The 19,004-nt window shown below is 39.6% G+C and overlaps 1 protein-coding gene across 9 annotated transcripts in view; it reads left to right on the top strand.

Moving 5' to 3' along the window:
* Nucleotides 1-19,004, top strand: part of NT5C2 (5'-nucleotidase, cytosolic II) — a 186,881-nt gene that overhangs the window by 128,940 nt on the left and 38,937 nt on the right. For 7 of the 9 annotated variants that reach the window (XM_063670214.1, XM_054436828.2, XM_054436826.2 and 4 more), the window contains one exon: nucleotides 9,557-9,630. The exons of 1 other annotated variant lie outside the window; for it this stretch is intronic. In XM_063670214.1, the coding sequence (XP_063526284.1) occupies nucleotides 9,557-9,630 (74 nt within the window). Of the gene's footprint in view, nucleotides 1-9,552; nucleotides 9,631-19,004 lie in introns of those variants that run through there. One more of the 9 variants, XM_054436832.2, reaches the window with a different exon arrangement.

Genomic DNA, 19,004 nt, shown 5'->3' with positions numbered 1-19,004 from the left:
GAGAGATTTTCCACCTCCCTGGACTCAGTACAAAATGGGAAATAGATGTACAGTCAAGGCTGAGATGTACAGATTTCTTTGTGGGCCCTTCTGTATTGTAGATATATTTCTCCGTTATCCTCATATTATGAGTATATCCCTTTTGATATCCTGACTTTTTGCGGAATCTCCTAGGCTGTGACTTGGCATTTTCCCCCTTTTCTTACTGGTATATAATATGGGTACATTTTATAATTGATGGCATTTTAAATCTTAATCATCTTAAATTTTGTTCTATGTATGTCTCCATACTGACTTTTCTCTGGAACTTTTAAATACTGAGTATATGAGTGAGTAAAATGAGTATTATAATTTCATGTTTTATTTTATAAGTGATAACACATTTGTTCAGATTTTTAGTGTGTGTGCTGCTGAAGTGAGCACTGTTCAGATTTTTAATGCACAGGTGGCTGTTCTCTTTTTTTTTTTTTGGAGACAGAGTCTCACTCTGTTGCCCAGGCTGGAGTGCAGTGGCACGATCTTGGCTCACTGCAAGCTCTGCCTCCTGGGTTCACGCCATTCTCCTGCCTCAGCCTCCCGAGTAGCTGGGACTACAGCAGGCACCTGCCACCACGCCCGGCTAATTTTTTGTATTTTTAGTAGAGACGGGATTTCACCGTGTTAGCCAGGATGGTCTCAATCTCCTGACCTCGTGATCCACCCGCCTCGGCCTCCCAAAGTGCTGAGATTACAGGCGTGAGCCACCGCACCCAGCCACTGCTGTTCTCTTGACACAATCTGATAAACAAAATGTATCCCTCTTGATGTTCCTCAGAGAAAATGTTAAAACAAATTAGTAAGAAGTTATTGGTTAGAATTTATGAAAGCAAAACTAATGCTACTAGATGTCTGTTTCTTTTAGAGTCTAACCCAAAATTCCTTGTTGTGTCTGTATGTCCTTGGTATTTGAGCTTTGAATTTTTAAGAATCCATTTCATAACGTTCTTACCTATAATATTTTTTATATCATTAAGCGTACTTTTTACGAAGGATGGAGACATAATGGCAGACTGAGGTCTTCCTATCACTTTTTTAAATAACAGCTCTATTGAGATACAATTCACCTATCATTGAATTCATCCTTTTAAAGCATACAATTCGATGATTTTAGTATATTCACAGAGTTGTGCAACCAATACCGCTATCTAATTTTAGAACATTTCATTACCCCCACAAGAAACCCTGTACCCATTAGCAGAAACTCCCTGTTCCCTTCTCCCCACAGGCTCTGGCAATGACAAACCCCTATTAAGTTTCTAGTTTAAGCTTAATTTTTAGTTCAGTTAAATATTGTGTCTGCTATTGCAAGGCCCTATGTTAGGTGTTGGGAAGATTATAAATCCTGGTCTCAAAGTTTATAATCCAATAAAGAATAAGAGAACTACCATATTTTATGTCTATGACAACATATAGTAAGTGTCAAAATAGGGAATTTTGAATGTTTAAACCTCTCATTTGGGTCACAACTTTATAGAATTTTAGTTGCTGACGCAGTTTCTTTCATTAAGTAGAAAAGTAATGAGACCCAGAGACATTACTGTCACATAGTTCTGTGGCACAACCAGAATATTGATAGTTCGTGACAAAATCACTTGAGATGCAGAGTCTTGATAATTAGAGATAACTGAGGTGGCCCTTTTAGGGGAACGAATATAAACAAAGCCTTAGGTCGTATTTAGGAAATAGCAAGTAGCTCACTTTGATTACTACAGCCAAAGGTGCATGATGTGGCACAATGTAAGATCAAACTGATTTTGACAAAATGGTGAAAGTTTTTGAACTTGAAGATCCAATAATTTGCAGTTTATTAATTGGGTAGGTAGTGAGCAATGACTAAAAGTTCTTAAGAGAGTGATATGATTGGATCAGGGCTTTAGGACAGTGCTTCTCAAACTGTGAGGGAGGACCAGTTTATAAACAACTTTTTTACAATCTGTTTCAAATGGACACGTTTATAAAATAAAAATGAATTTCAAGAAAAATGAAGACACAAAATGTAAGCCTACCTTTTTTATTACTACATTCAACAAACAAAATTTCTCTGTCAAATTACTATAAAAGTTTCTAAATACTTAAAATTTCTGTATGTGTCATGTCATGGGTTAGCAACAAATGTTCATAATCCAGCATTGGCCTGTGGACCATGCTTTGAGTAGCACTACTTCAAAGCAATTAATTTGGCATTAGTGCGAGGGCAGAGCAATTGGGAGATGATTGCTGGACTAATGAGGACCTGGACATGTTGTTAGCACTGTGAATTGAATGGAAGATTGGATTCCAGAGACATTTGGTAATTTAAATGAAGGCACATTAGATGATTGGATGTGGATTTGAAGAAGAGGAAAGAATCAAAAGATAGTAACTAGATTTTAAGCTTGAGTGGGAAAATGGGAGTGCCTATAGCAGAAATAGGAACTAGTTTGGAGATTGGGTTTTCAACAAAAAAATCCACATTATAGCATTTTCTATTAAGTAAAAATGTGCATATATACAGACACATAGTTTTTAGTTCATAATTTAAATTAGCCCTCTCAAAAAGCACTTGTAACTTTTTCTTTTCTTGATTGTAGCAAATTTTCAATGTATAATTATGCAAGCCCATAAGGAAAACAGATGTCCAAGAAGATTTTATACTTGAATCCTTAGTCTCATTTGTTGTTGCACTAACTGTCATTGGGCACTTGGCCAGGAAATTGTGACTCCTAGGCAAGGGGAGGAGTTACAGATAAAGTTCACCATTGCTAAAGAAATTCTATTCCAAATGGATTTGTGTGGAGCAACAGTGATATCCAATGACAAGTTAAATTAGACACAGAGGTGTTTTCTCCAGCACTGTCTCGGAAGATACATGCTTTTGAGGGGCCTGATTCAGGCTAAACTTCTTGAAGTTAAGTCACAAAAAAACTATACTAGGGACCTTATGAAGAATTTTGTTATGTGACTTCAAGAACTAGTTGACTCAGATAGTTTTACACTTTTCAAAACGGCAACCAGTGACAGATGAGGTAATACTGCTTTGAATTACAAGTTAAATCTCAAAGCCATTAAGATTGCTATTTACAAAATTTCAAATTTAATAAATTGCATGTTCATGTTACTTAAGTGTGAGAATATTCTTATTTCTAAAGCACATTATATTAATGGCTCTATTTCTTATAGTTAATATTTATATTTACTTGGATAGAGTTTATTCAAGTTTAATGTCTTAACTGCTGTGTGATATGATAATAAAAGCTGTTACATTTGTCTTTATATTGAAGTCTGTGCTTCGTTTTATAGTGTTCCTGTCACCTAGAGATTGTTTTTCATGTTAATGCTCAAATCTGCAACTTAACAAAAGACTTAGTATGTTGGAATTGCTGGTTAATTGTGCTTTAAGATTGGATGCTTAGTTTAGTCATGCTTTCTAGGGCGGCAAGTTTGAGCTTTTTTAAAAGCAAGCTTCGGGAAGTTAATTTCTCAGATATGTTCAAGTTCTTGAACACAGGGGTGGAGTATGTTCCACTCGTTAATAATTTGGAAATGTGACACAGTAAACTGGCATTGGCAAAGGTACAGTCAAGGTCCGGAGACCAACAGAAATTTTTGGATTCCTCAACCAGATAAATCTTTTTGTTTTGAAATGTATGATGGGGCAGTGGGCCAGCCTTGTAATTGATATAGTACCTTTTAGTTGATATAGTACCTAACACTTTGTTTTGCTGTAACCTCAGTGAAGAGTAGTCATTAGTTTGAGACCAAGAGATTAGTTTCTCTTGAAGACTGTATCCTGGAGACATGGTATTTCATGCTTTAAGGCTGCCTCTGTGCTGAAGTCAGTGCATACTTTAAGCATTTGGGTGTTTATTATCTTTGTAAACTGTGGAATATATAGCCAAATAACTATATTTGGCTTATTGCAGTTCTCTATAATACAGCTGTTCTATTTTGCCATTATAGCTTTGCTTATGCACTTCAGCTATTCATAAAACAAATTAGATTTAATTCCACATTGCCCCTCCCCTCATGTTTTGTAGCCTAGATTAGGGAAAGAAAAGGAAAGATGAGAATATATGTGAGGCTTTTCATTTTTATAAACATCATAATAGAAATGAATCGGGGGGAGACAGGAGTGATTGTTTCTAAGTTCAGGAATTGCTTTTGTGGTTAGAGCACTTATTTTGAATGAAAATGGAAAGATAAAGGATATTTGGTGGAACTTCATAGGAAAACATCTTATTTCCTAATTTTAGACTCTTATAAAGTCTGTCTTAGCTCTTTCTGCTCCCTAAAGAACAGCTTCTATGACATATGTCACAAAATGGTATCTGCTTTGTAGTAGACAATGAATGTGTTGATTGAATAGTTAATGTGACTAGGTTAAAGAGATGAGAAGTGCAATTTGATAGATATGTAGCAATGATTATTTTGGCAAAACCAGATTTTCATATTCCTGAAATATGTTATTCCTAGAGTTTACATAGATAATAAAGGTACATTATAATCTTTGAATCCTTAAAAATATACATATATGATTTGATATATTTTCATGACAGTAAAAGCTTAATCTCTTTTCTAACAAAGAAAGAAGCTGGTACTTGGCTGAGACTGTTGACAGTTTCTTGTCTTAAGCACTGATTGACATTAGCAGCAAAATCTCTTTTTTCCTGTAATGTTAGCTGTGCTTGAAGCCAGCTAGCATCTTTCTTCTATGAGAGTAAAAGCTGTTTCTTTTATTATGTGGTTCCACATACTTCTCTCCTGGATTGTATCACAAGGGAAAAAATCATCCCCAATCCATTCCTGTTTGTATTCCCATAGAATATTTTAGGCATGTCAGCTGTTAGGGCCTGATCAAGGATTTGATCCAGTTGGCTCTCTAGCCTGAATTAAGAATCTGTTTGAAAAGCCTTCAGTAGTTACATTTAGTTTCTAGAGCTACAACCATTATTTTGTCTTTTATCCCTGTTGTACTTTCAAAAGGATTTATGTAACTGGGAAAATAAAGTAGATGCTTTTATCAGTAATAGCAGGGTGATATTTGATGAAATATTAGAAGGTGATATGTTTGGGGGCTGGAGGTTGGAGGGTGTTTTTTGTTTCTTTGTTTGAGACAGGGTCTTGCTCTGTTGCCCAAGCTAGAGTGCAGTGGCACGATCTCAGTTCACTGCAGCCTTGACCTCCTGGGCTCAAGTGATCTTCCTGCCTCAGCCTCTTGAGTAGCTGAGACTATAGGCATGTGCCACAATGCCTGGCTAATTTTTTATTTTTTTGTTGAGATAGGGTCTCACTGTATTGCCCAGGCTGGTCTCAGACTCCTGGGCTCAAGCAGTCCTCCCACCTTGGCCTCCCAAAGTGCTGGGATTATAGGTGTGAGGCATCACTCCTGGTCTCAAACTCCGTTTTTTAAAAAGTCTCCAAGGCCATCTCTACAAAAAAAAAAAAAAAAAAAAAGTAAAGAAAAATAGCTGGACATGGTGGTGTGTACCTGTGGTCCCAGCTACTTGGGAGGCTGAGGCTGAGGTAGGAGGATAACATGAGCCTGGGAGGTTGAGGCTGCAGTGAGCCATTATTAAACCACTGTACTCCAGCCTGGGCAATAGAGTAAGACTCTGTCTTGAAAATAAATAAGAAACATATATAAATATATAAATTAGGCATTTTTAAATGGTGAGGTAAATATCAGTAGAAGATCTGATATTTTCTTTCTGTATCTCAGTGGAGGCTTTTTGCATCTCTAATGCAGTTACTCTTCTTTGGAGACCATTGACCTAGATCACTGATGGGGGAGCCCAGCCCAGGCTTTTTTATTTGTAACAAGTTACTCAGGTGATTGTGATTTTGATGTACACTGCAGTTTTGAGATCCACTGATCTATATCATTCTAATTTCTTACAGTTACTTATGAAATGAGGGCAAAGAAAAGGTTTGGTAATAAGAGGAGAAGCCATGCAGTTTTAACTTTGGCTACCAAGCTGAGGATCAATTGGAAAGGATAACCTTATTTTCTGTCTTTTCCCTTTCCATTCCCTTTTTTCTTTTCTTCTTCTTTTTTTTTTTTTTTGACGGAGTCTTGCTTTGTAGCCCAGGCTGGAGTGCAGTGGTGTGATCTTGGCTCACAGCAACCTCTGCCTCCCGGGTCCAGGCTCAAGCAATTCTCCTACCTCAGTCTCCTGAGTAGCTGGGATTACAGGAACACGCCACCATGCTCAGCTAATTTTTGTATTTTTAGTAGAGACAGGGTTTCACCATGTTGGCCAGGCTGGTCTTGAACTCCTGACCTCGTGATCCACCCGCCTCAGCCTCCCAAAGTGTTGGAATTACAGATGTGAGCCACCGCGCCTGGCCCTTCCTTTCTTTTCTTCTTTCTTTTTTTTCTTTTTGAGACAGGGTCTCACTCTGTCACCCATGCTGGAGTGCAGTGGTACAATCTTGGCTCTTTGCAACTTCTGCCTCTCAGGCTCAGGAGATCCCACTTCAGCCTCCCGAGTAACTGGGACTACAGGCATGCGCCACCACACCCAGCTTTTTTTTGTATTTTTTGTGGAGACGGGGTTTTGCCATATTGCCTAGGCTGGTCTCGAACTCCTGTGCTCAAGCGATCTGCCTGCCTTGTAAAGTACTGGGATTACAGGCGTGAGCCACTACACCTGGCCTTTATTTTTAAAGATGATTAAAACTTACCCTGAAAGACCATCATGCTGATGATCTACCATACTATTATATGTTCAGTTTTTCCTATGTCTTCATAGTGATCTTTCTGATTATTTCATTTCCTTAAACTCTGATATTTTGGTCTTAAATGCGGGATAAAGTCCAAATTCCCTAATATGGCTTACAAAATCTTCATTATTTTGACCCCTACTAACCTTTCATAGCTTTTATTGCTCCTTCCCCCATCCTTGCCCCCCTGGAAAACCTCTTTCTGTGAAAACAAACAGAAGCAAAACCAAAGAAAGCTTCTCAGCTCCAGCCACAATAAATGCTTTGTAGTTTACTGTAAACCTTTTCTTTGCTTGGTTATTTTGCCCGCATTGCCTTTCTTGCATTTTCCTAACGGAAAACTACTGATTGATTAAGATTCAGTTCAAACATTTCTTCCTGACCTCTCTAAACAACTGGTACTCTCTCCTCCATGTTATTTTATAGTACTTACTGAATGGCTGAAATTATTTAAAGGTCTCCTTCCTAGTAGGCTGAGTTCCTCAAGGATAAAGAGAGTAAATTACAATATAAGTTTCATGAGGGCTGGTACAGTCTTTTGTTCAATCACAGTATCTGGATATAATAGACAGTAGCTATTTATTCAATTAATCTATATTTATATCTTCAGTGGGCTTTAAATGACTTGTTTATTAAATAAATTATAAATTAATAAGTGAATGAGTTATAAAATCCCAAAAGTAATCTTATTTTATGGGGTCAGACTTTGGAAAGGAGAGCCTCTTCCCTGAAATCTTGAATACATGGCATTTTTAATGCCAGGACACAACACACAAATCTGTATATTTTTGTATAATATCTGATTTCATTTACTGTATACGAAAGACTTGGATAATATTTTTCAATTTTTAATTTATTTGTTATGTTTTTTGGGAACAGGGTCTCACTCTGCTGCCTAGGCTGGAGTGCAGTGGTGTGATCTTGGCTCACTATAGCCTTGATCTGGTAGACTCAAGCAATCCTCCTACCTCAGCCTCCCAAGTAGCTGGGACCACAGGTGCACACCACCATCCCCAGCTGATTTTTGTATTTTTTGTAGAGTTGGGTTCTCACCGTGTTACCTAGGCTGGTCTGGAACTCTTGAGCTAAAGCCATCTGCCTGCCTCAGCCTCTCAAAATGCTGGGATTACAGGTGTGAGCCACTGCTCCCAACCTTGAATAATTTTTATTATGGATTTTAATATTGGTATTTAAATGAGAAGATCTAAAAGAAAACAAAGGAAAAGCTTCTTGACATTGGTCTTGGCAGTGATTTTTTTGGATAGGACACCAAAAGCACAGGCAGCAAAAGCAAAAACAAGTGGGACTACCTCAAACTAAAAAGCTTCTGCACAACAAAGGAGAAACAACAAAATAAAAAGGCAGCCTATGGATTGGGAGAAACTGTTTGCGAACCATATATCTGATAAGGGATTAATATCTAAAATATATGAGGACCTCAAACAATAGCGAAAAAAGAAATAACCCAGAAATGGGCAAAGGACCTGCATAGACATTTCTCCAAAGCAGACATGCAAATGGCTAACAGGTATTTGAAAAGGAGCTTAACATCATTAATCATCAGGGGAAGTGCAAATCAAAACCACAATGAGATATCATCTCATACCTATTAGAATGCCTTTTATCAAAAAGATATAAATGTTGGCAAGGATGCATGAAAAGGGAACACTTGTACACTGTTGGTGGCAATGTAAATTGATGCAGCCACCGTGGAAAATGCTGTAGAGCTTCCTAAAGAAATTGAAAATACAGCTGCCATATGACCCAGCAGTTCTTCTAGTTATATGACCAAAGGAAGTAAAATCACCACTTTGTGAAGATATCTGCACTCCCATGTTCATTGCAACATTATTTAGAATAGCCAGGAGATGGAAAAAAAAAAATCTGTTGATGGGCTGAATGAATGGATAAAGAAATTGTGGTATATATACACACAATGGAATATTCAGCCTTAAAAAAGGAGATTCCACCGTTTGCAACACCATGGATGAACATAGAAGACATTATGCTAAGTGAAATAAGCCAGACACACCAAAGAATACTGCATGATTTCACATGTGGAATCTAAAAAACAATCAAAAAAAGAAACCATAGAAACAAAGAGCAAAACAGTGATTGGAGGCCAGGCGTGGTGGATCATGTCTGTAATCCCAGGACTTTGAGAGGCCGAGGTGGGAGGGTTGCTTGAGCCCAAGAGTTCAAGACGAGCCAGAGCAACATAGGTGAGCCTGTGTGCCTGTAGTTCCTGCTACTCGGGAGGCTGAGGAAAGGAGGATCTCCCGAGCCTAGGAGGCTGAGGCTGCAGTGAGTCATGATTGCACCACTGCACTCCAGCCTGGGTGACAGAGTGACTCTGCCTCAAAAAACAAAAACAAAACAGTGTCGGGGAAGGATGGAAAGATGTAGATCAAAGGGTACAAAGTTACAGTTATGTTGGATGAATAAGTCTAAGAGATCTAATGTACAGCATGAAGGCTATATTTAATAATATTGTATTAGGTACTGTTAATTTGCCAAGACAATAGATTTTAAGTACTTGTACCACAATAAAAAAAAAGAAGAAAACAAGGTAACTATATGGGATAATGGGTATGTTAATTTGTTTGACTGTATTGATCATTTCACTGTGTATGTGTATCAAGATAAGTATATCAAACAACATGTCGTGTTATACATCTTAATATATAATTTTAAAAGTTTAAAAAATCAGTTGGAAAAATAAATGAGAAAACCTAGAAAAATAGCCAAATAACTTTATTAAACTTGAGAATTTATTTTCCAGTGTTGAGATATTATTTTTTATTATTTTCTATAGGGTGTTTGTGAACCGAAGTTTAGCGATGGAAAAGATAAAGTGTTTTGGTTTTGATATGGATTATACCCTTGCTGGTGAGTAGCAATTTCTGATTGCTTAAGAACTGCTGCTTTGGGTATAACACAGTGGGTTCACAGTAGGCAATTCAATTGACATTTGCTGACTTAATCATGTATTTGGCTGCCAGAAGCTTTTATTATCAGGTTGCTTCCAGTAAGATTTGTGAATATTGAAATTATCAGATATCCTTGAGATTTGGCTCATGAGTTTGTACACATAGATAGAAAAAGTACTAAATTTTACTATTTTAGAGACCCTGGTAAGAAATAATATGGTAAAATCATACATTGATACATATATTTGGGCATTTTTGACTTTTACTCTTAGCCATTCTTTAGTTATGAGATTTTGTATCTGTTACTCTGCCACAGATAAACTTGTATCAGTTAAAAATTTTAATTTTTTTTTTTGAGACGGAGTTTCGCTCTTGTCCTCCAGGCTGGAGTGCAATGGCGTGATCTCGGCTCACTGCAACTTCCACCTCCTGGGTTCAAGCGATTCTCCTGCCTCAGCCTCCCAGGTAGCTGGGATTACAGGCATGCGCCACCACACCCGGCTAATTTTTGTATTTTTAGTAGAGATGGGGTTTTACCATGTTGGCCAGGCTGATCTCAAACTCCTGACCTTAGATGATCTCCCCACTTGGCCTTCCAAAGTGCTGGGTTTGCACCCAGACAATATGTTATTCTTAACACAGATGGGAAATGTGTTCATTTTCCATTGAAATGATTGCACACATAGTATGTATAAGGCTTTTTAAAAACTATAGCTGCAGCCACAAAAAGGAATGAGTTTGTGTCCTTTGCAGGGACATGGATGAAGCTGGAAGCCATCATTCTCAGCAAACTAACACAGGAACCAAAAACCAAACACTGCATGTTCTCACTCATAAGTGGGAGTTGAACACTGAGAACACATGAACACAGGGAGGGGGAATATCACACACTGAGGCTTTTCGGGGGGTGGGAGGCAAAGGGAGGGAGAGCATTAGGACAAATACCTAACGCATGCAGGGCTTAAAACCTAGATGACGGGTTTATAGGTGCAGCAAACCACCATGGTACATGTATACCTATGTAACCTGCACATTCTGCATATGTATCCCAGAACTTAACAAAAAACAAACAAACCCCAAAAAACTCAGAGATGTACTAGGGTTGCTTTTCTGTACCTAAGGTATATGCAGGAATTTAGCCAGTCTTTCCAATGGTCAGCTGCAATTAGATGGAGGACTGGGCAAGAAGTCACTGAAACTCCATGACAAATATGGAAAAGATGAACTTCTTTTTTAACTTGTAGAATCCTTAGTCTGTGTAGATGTTTTCATCAGCATGTTTTGTCCTTATGAGGATGTGGGGCATTGGGTACCATCTCATGGTCTCCTATTTGTGTAAACTTTGTGTTTTAAGTTTCCACATCCTTTTTTATTAAATAAATTATATAGCTTCTGAAACCAACTAACCAACCAACCAAACAAAAAACTAGAGCCATTAGCTTTATTCATTATCCTGTAGCCCTTAAACACCAGCACTGTGCTGTTTTTCCCTTCCTTCTCTAAGATGTATTTGAAAGAGTCAAGGTATTAATCAATAGTTATAACATCTTTCCAGAATTTAGTAAAATATTTTCAGTCTCGTGAAAATGCATTTAATTTAAGAAGTAGTGGGGATGAGGGATCAAGTTGAGCATATGTGCTTGCACATGTATGTGAAACTGTGACACACAGAATCTTTCAGAAATTGTCTCAAAAAATTTTGTCTTTACACAAAAACCTTAAAATGTATAAAGAAAGACACTTCTCAGGAACTATTAATATAACAGTATTAATTTGTCCGTCTCAAATTAGACAAATCGCAGTTTGATGTTCAATTTAGGCTACAAATGTGAATGAATAATACGTGTTCAAAAACGAAATTACAGGAGTACTTGCTACATAGATATGGCCATGATTTTTTTACCAAACAAGTAATACATTAAAAATATAAACAGTTCCTGATTTGAATTTTTCTCTTCCCTCCATACTCTTTGTCATTTATTTGTTTTTCTATTGCCTTAAGCTTATTTTTGCAGCATTTAATGTTTTTCTAATTGGTCACAGACACTTTTAGGAGCACTTGTCAGAAAGCAGGGGAAAGCAGTATACTTTCCCAATGTAGATCTTGCTGTTGAAATGGGAAGAAAATCCTATAGTCTCTTCTTTCAAGAATTCTAGCTCTCTAGGGAAAGGAATGGTGAGTTAATTTGGCAGCTGAAAGAGATTATCTAAAGCAGAAATAGAAGTTGATGGTGTCAAAAAGTGACAAACATTTTTCCCTTGGTTATTAAGACAATCTCATTACATTGAAATAGTTCAATTTAGTAAGTATTTATTGAGAATCTATAATGTGCCTGGCACATTTTGTTACTGAAAACTGCGATGATTATATATTCCCACAGACTAATGAAAAAATAAACTATCTTGTATATTGAAAAGGTCACTTAATTGGCCTGGCGCGGTGGCTCATGCCTATAATCCCAGCACTTTGGGAGACTGAGGCGGGTGGATTACTTGACAGGAGTTCGAGACCAGCCTGCCCAACATGGTGAAACCCCATCTCTACCAAAAAATACAAAAATTAGCTGGGTGTGGTGGTATGTGCCTGTAGTCTCAGCTGGTCAGGAGGCTGGTCAGGAGGCTGAGGTGGGAGAATCACTTGAACTGGGAAGGCAGAGGTTGCAGTGAGCTGAGATGGTGCCACTGCACTCCAGCCTGGGCGACAGAGTGAGACCGTGTCTCAAAAAAAAAAATTTAACTGAATCTGTCTCTAAACTTTAATGCACCTTATGATTTCTTCTTTTTGTTTTTTGCAACGCCACTTCATATTTGAATGCTTTCTCCTAGTTTACACATAAACATACTTTGTGTATATTTAACAGTAAGTGGTTAACATTTATTAAGTGCTTATTATATGCCAGGACCTGTTCAAGTGCTTTACATAGATTATCTCATCCAACACATGGATTCTGTCATTCACATCTGTTATTTAATATTTGCAGAAACCCTGTGAAGCAGTTACTACTATCATCTCCATTTTACATATGACTCTGAGACATTAAGCACTTTGTCCAAGGACATTTAGTTATGATGTACCTGAACCAAGATTCAAACCTAAGCATGCATGTATGTATAGGCATATAATGTTAAAATGATCATTTTGGATAATGACAGTTTATCGAGATTTTCATATAAATAGAAACATAGTGTATTAGTCTGTTTTCATGCTGCTGATAGACATACCTGAGATTGGGCAATTTACAAAAGAAAGAGGTTTTTTTTTTTGAGACAGAGTCTTGCTCTGTCTCCCAGGCTGGAGTGCAATGGTGCAATCCCAGCTCACCGCAACCTCCACCTCCCAGGTTCAAGAGATTCTCCTGCCTCAGCCTCCTGAGTAGCTGGGATTACAAGTGCCCACCACCACGCCCAGCTAAGTTTTTTGTATTTTTAATAGAGATGGGGTTTCACCAGGTTACCCAGGCTGGTCTTGAACCCCTGACCTCAGGTGATCCACCTGCCTCGGCCTCCCAAAGTGCTGGGATTACAGGCATGAGCCACCACGCCCGGCCATTTTGTTCTGTTTTGAGACAGAGTCTCACTCTGTCACCCAGCCTGGAGTGCAGTGGTGCAATCTCAGCTCACTGCAACCTCCGCCTCCTGGGTTCAAGCGATTCTCTTGCCTCAGCCTCCCGAGTAGCTGGGATTACAGGTGTCTGCCACTATGCCCGGCTAATTTTTGTATTTTTAGTAGAGATGTGGGGGGCGGTGGGGGTATCATTATGTTGGCCAGGCTGATCTCGAACTCCTGACCTCAGGTGATCCGCCTGCCCCAGCCTCCCAAAGTGCTGGGATTACAAGCGTGAGCCACTGAGCCCGACCAGAAAGAGGTTTAATGGACTTATAGTTCCACCTGGCTGGGGAAGCCCCACCGACATGGCAGAAGGTGAAAGGCATGTTTCACATGGCAGCAGACAGGAGAAGAGAGATTGTGCAAGGAAATTCCCCTTTTTAAAATCATCAGATCTCATGAGACTTACTCACTATCACAGGAACAGTAAGGGAAAGACCCACTCCCATGATTCAATTACCTCCCACTGGATCCCTCCCACACCATGTGGGAATTGAAGGTGAGATTTGGGTGGGGACACAGCCAAACCGTATCGTTCTGCCCCTGGCCCTTCTAAATCTCTTGTCCTTGCATTTCAAAACCAGTCATGCGTTCCCAACAGTCCCCCAAAGTCTTAACTCATTTCAGCATTAACTAAAAAGTTCACAGTCCGATATCTCATCTGAAACAAGGCAAGTCCCTTCTGCCTATGAACCTGTAAAATCAAAAGCAAGTTAGTTACTTCCTACATACAATGGGGATACAGGCATTGAGTAAATACAGCCGTTTCAAATGGGAGAAATTGGCCAAAACAAAGGGGCTACAGGCCCCATGCAAGTTTGAAATCCAGTGGGGCAGTCAAATCTTAAAGTTCCAAAATGATATATTTTGACCCCGTGTCTCACACGCAGGTCTCGCTGATGCAAGAGGTGGATTCCCATGGTTTTGGGCAGCTCCACTTCTGTGGCTTTGCAGGGTACAGCTTCCCTCCCAGCTGCTTTCACGGGCTGTTGTTGGGTGTCTGTGGCTTTTCCAGGTGCACGGTGTAAGCTGTCAGTGGATCTGTTACGCTGGGGTCTGGAGGGTGGTGATCCTCTTCTCACAGCTCCACTAGGCAGTGCCCTAGTAGGGACTCTGTGTGGGGGCTCTGACCCCACATTTCCCTTCTGCACTGCCCTAGCAGAAGTTTTCCATGAGAGCCGCACCCTGGCAGCAAACTTCTGCCTGGACATCCAGGCATTTCCATACATCCTCTGAAATATAGGTGGAGGTTCCTAAACCCCAATTTTTGACTTCTGTGCACTTGCAGGCTCAACACCACATGGAAGGTGCCAAGGCTTGAGGCTTGCACCCTCTGAAGCCACAGCCCGAGCTCTACATTGGCCCCTTTCAGCCATGGCAGGAGTGGCTGGGACTCAGGGCACCAAGTCGCCAGGCTGCACACAGCATGGGGAGCCTGGGCCTGGCCCATGAAACCACTTTTTCCTCTGAGGCCTCCTGGCCTGTGATGGAAGGGGCTACCATGAAGACTTCTGACATGCCCTGGAGACATTTTCCCCATTGTCTCGGGGATCAACATTAGGCTCTTTGTTACTTATGCAAATTTCTGTACAGGGCTTGAATTTCTTCTCAGAAATGAGTTTTTTTTTCTATTGCATTGTGAGGCTGCAAATTTTCGGAACTTTTATGCTCTGCTTCCCTTATAAAACTGAATGACTTTTAACTGCACTCAGGTCACCTCTTGAATGCTTTGCTGCATAGAAATTTCTTCCATCAGATACCCTAAATCATCTCTCTCAAGTTCAAAGTTCCACAAATCTTTAGGGCAGGGGCAAAATGCCACCAGTCTCTTTGCTAAAATATATAAAGAATCACCTTTGCTCCAGCTCCCAACAAGTTCCTCATTTCCATCTGAGACCACCTCAGCCTGCAATTTGTTGCCCATGTCACTATCAACATTTTTGTCAAAGCCATTCAACAAGTCTCTAGGAAGTTCTAAACTTTCCCACATTTTTCTATCTTCTTCTGAGCCCTCCAAACTGTTCTAACGTTTGTCTGTTACCCAGTTCCAAAGTTGCTTCCACATTTTTGGATATCTTTTCAGCAATGCTCCACTCTACTGGTACCAATTTACTGTATTAGTTTGTTTTCATGCTGCTAATAAAGACATACCTGAGACTGGGCAGTTTACAGAAGAAAGAGGTTTAGGCCAGGTGTGGTGGCTAACACCTGTAATCCCAGCACTTTGAGAGGCTGAAGTGGGCAGATCACCTGAGGTCAGGAGTTCGAGACCTGCCTGGCCAACATGGTGAGACCCCATCTCTACTAAAAATACAAAATTAGCTGGGTGCGGTGGTGCGTGCCTGTAATCCCAGCTACTTGGGAGGCAGGAGAATAACTTGAACCTGGGAGGTGGAGGTTGCAGTGAGCTGACATTGTGCCACTGCACTCCGGCCTGGGCAAAAAGAGCAAAACTCCATTTAAAAAAAAAAAAGAAGTTTAATGGACTTAAAGTTCCACGTGGCTGGAGTGGCCCCACAATCATGGTGGAAGGTGAAAGGCGAAAGGCATGTCTCATATGGCAGCAGACAAGAGAAGAGAGCTTGTGCAGGGAAATTCCCCTTTTTAAAACCATCAGATCTTGTGAGAGTTATTCACTATCACAGGAACAGCAGAGGAAAGACATGCCCCTGTGATTCAGTTACTTCCTACTGGGTCCCTCCCACAACACGTGGAAATTCAAGATGACATTTGGGTGGGGACATAGCCAAGGCATATCATATAGTATGTACTCCTTTTTGTCTGCCTTATTTTGCTCAGCATGTTTTTATGATTCATTCACATTGTTGTGCCTACCAGTAAGTAGTTCATTCTTTTTTTAACTCTTGACATAATTTTTTTTTTATTTTCAAATTACTTTAGACCGCGGCCAGGCGCAGTGGCTCACGCCTATAATCCCAGCACTTTGGGAGGCCGAGGCAGGCAGGTCACATGGTCAGGAGATTGAGACCATCCTGGCTAACAGTGAAACCCTGTCTCTACTAAAAAAATACAAAAAATTATCCGTGCTTGGTGGCGGGTGCCTGTACCGAGTCTCAGCTACTCAGGAGGCTGAGGCAGGAGAATGGCGTGAACCTGGGATGCAGAGCTTACAGTGAGCCAAGATCGCGCCAGTGCACTCCAGCTTGGGTGACAGAGTGAGACTCCGTCTCAAAAAAAAAAACAAATTACTTTAGCCCTACAGAAGAACTACAAAAATAATTTAGAGAGTTCTCCTTTCCTCTCTCCTATGGTAACATTTTGCTTGACCATAGTACAATTATAAAAACTGAGAAATTAACACTAGTACAGTATTATTAGTTGAACTATGGACTTTTTTTTTTTAAATCAGTTTTTCCACTAATGTCATCTTTTTATTCTAGGATCCAGTCCCGAATCGCATATTGCATTTAGTTGTCTTATCTCCTTAGTCTCTTCTAATCTGTGATTGTTCCTAAGTCTTCTCTTTCATTGCTTTGACACTTTTTTTTTTTTTTTTTGAGATGAAGTTTTGCTCTTGTTGCCCAGGCTGGTGTGCAATAGCGCAGTCTTGGCTCACTGCAACCTCCGCCTCCCAGGTTCAAGGAATTCTGCCTCGGTCTCCCAAGTAGCTGCGGTTACAGGCGTGCATCACCACACCCAGCTAATTTCTTGTATTTAGTAGAGATAGGGTTTCACCGTGTTGGTCAGGCTGGTCTCGAACTCCTGACTTCAGATGATCCACCCGCCTCAGCCTTCCAAAGTGCTGGGATTACAGGCGTGAGCTGCCATGCCAGGCCAACACTTTTTAAGAAAATATATATTTTTTCTCTTTTGAGACAGTGTCTCACTCTGTTGCCCAGGCTGGAGTGCAGTGGTGCAATCATGGTTCACTGCAGCCTTAACCTCCCAGGCTTAGGTGATCCTCCCATTTCAGCCTCCCAAGTAGCTGGAGATACAGGTGCAAGCCACCATGCCCAGATAACTTTTTTATTGTTTAGTAGTGACAGGGTTTCACCATGTCACTCAGATTGGTCTGGAACTTCTGGGTTCAAGCGATCCACCTGCCTTGGCCTCCCAAAGTGCTGAGACTACAAGTGTGAGCCACTGCACCTGGCCTTGCTTTGAGACTTTTAAAGAGTACTGGCTAGGTATTTTGTAGAATGTTCCACAATGTGGGTTTGTCTGCTTTGTGGTTCATAGAAAGCACCTTCTAGCTGTGTCCTCACGTGGTAGAAGTAGTAAGGGGTCTCTCTTAGGCCTCTTTTATAAGGGCACTAATCCCATTCACAAGTGCTCTGCCTTTATAAAAGAGGGCACCAGTCACTTCTCAGAAACCTCACTTCCTGACACCATCACATTGATGATTAGATTTCAGCATATGAACTTTAAAGGACACAAATATTGAGACCATAGAATGAACTATAAAACTATCTGTCTAGCATAATCTGTGAATTGGCTATTCTGGCAAACAGTATTTTGAGTGATATATAATTACCTTACAGCATAGATAGATTACTAGTTTTCAGAGTTAGAATGTAGTGAAATTCTTAGAATACAGTGATCCTAGGATTGATGCTTCTGAAGTGTCTGCATAGGACATCACATGTCAAACATAACATCTCAAAGTCATGTTTTGGAATGGTGTGTTCATTGAGAGGTGGTTATTGGCTCATGATCCTTATCACACTGTAAATTTGCCTAAATTTGTTCTGAGGAAACAGCTACATAGGGTTTCCTCAAAGTTATTTTCTCTTGTTTTCAAATGTGGGAAATACATATAACTTCTTTTTGGAAAGGATGGGGGTTGGGATTTAATCTTGGCAAATTGAGATATTTTCATAAGGAAACTCTGTTTTTGGTCTTCCTGAAGATGGCCACAGAAGACCTTCTTTGGGGAGAGGTGTTTTATTTTGATTTTTCAGCTTTTCGATGGTTCCTATTAATAGATAAGAAAATTTACTTTGATGATGTTTGGAGAATCCTGTTTTTTATGTTAAATGCTGGAGTTGATAGAATTAGTGGTAAATAATTATTTAAAACTTTGATGTCACTAATGAATGAGGAAGAGGGTAACTGAAGCAAAAATATATATGTGGACTGTAGGAATGTTAAGCTGAATATATAATAATTCTAAACTTGTAAGCTTGTAATTTTTCAAAAGTTCATGATATAGACTTTGCTAAAGGTGTTACTGGGGGCTATGGGAGAGTTGGTTGTTGGGAGTTTGCTGAGAGTTGAGAGTAGTGTGTTAAAAGATAAATTGATGGCCTTTCTTGTATTAAAATGTTTCTTACTTTGCTTACAGTTTGGTAATCATTTGGTAATCATTTATTTCCCCAATGAAGTGTGTCACATAGTGTTCAGTAACATAATCCATTCTGATGGGAGCTTCATTATCTTCATCTCATCTAAATGCCAGCCTAATACCACAAATATTTTTCAGAGAAGATTCCTTTATCACCAATTATCCCCATAATTGAAGCCAGCTGTGTATCGGTTTATTTGCAAGATTTCTATGTAAGACTAACATTTGTATATAGAACAGAAACAAAATATGCAGAAATCTTGTTTATTGACAAAAGTAATTTTGCCTGGTTGTCTTTAACCTAAATCAGTATTAATCCTGAATCTACTACCCACAGAATGCCAGTATTTGTATTTAGCTCCTTATGTCTGTATTATTGTAGATTAACACTTTATTTCTCTAATGAGATTATGTACATTAA

Source organism: Pongo pygmaeus, chromosome 8 (genome assembly GCF_028885625.2).
Source record: "Pongo pygmaeus isolate AG05252 chromosome 8, NHGRI_mPonPyg2-v2.0_pri, whole genome shotgun sequence".
Taxonomy (NCBI): domain Eukaryota; kingdom Metazoa; phylum Chordata; class Mammalia; order Primates; family Hominidae; genus Pongo; species Pongo pygmaeus.
This window is presented reverse-complemented; position numbering and strand designations above follow the sequence as displayed.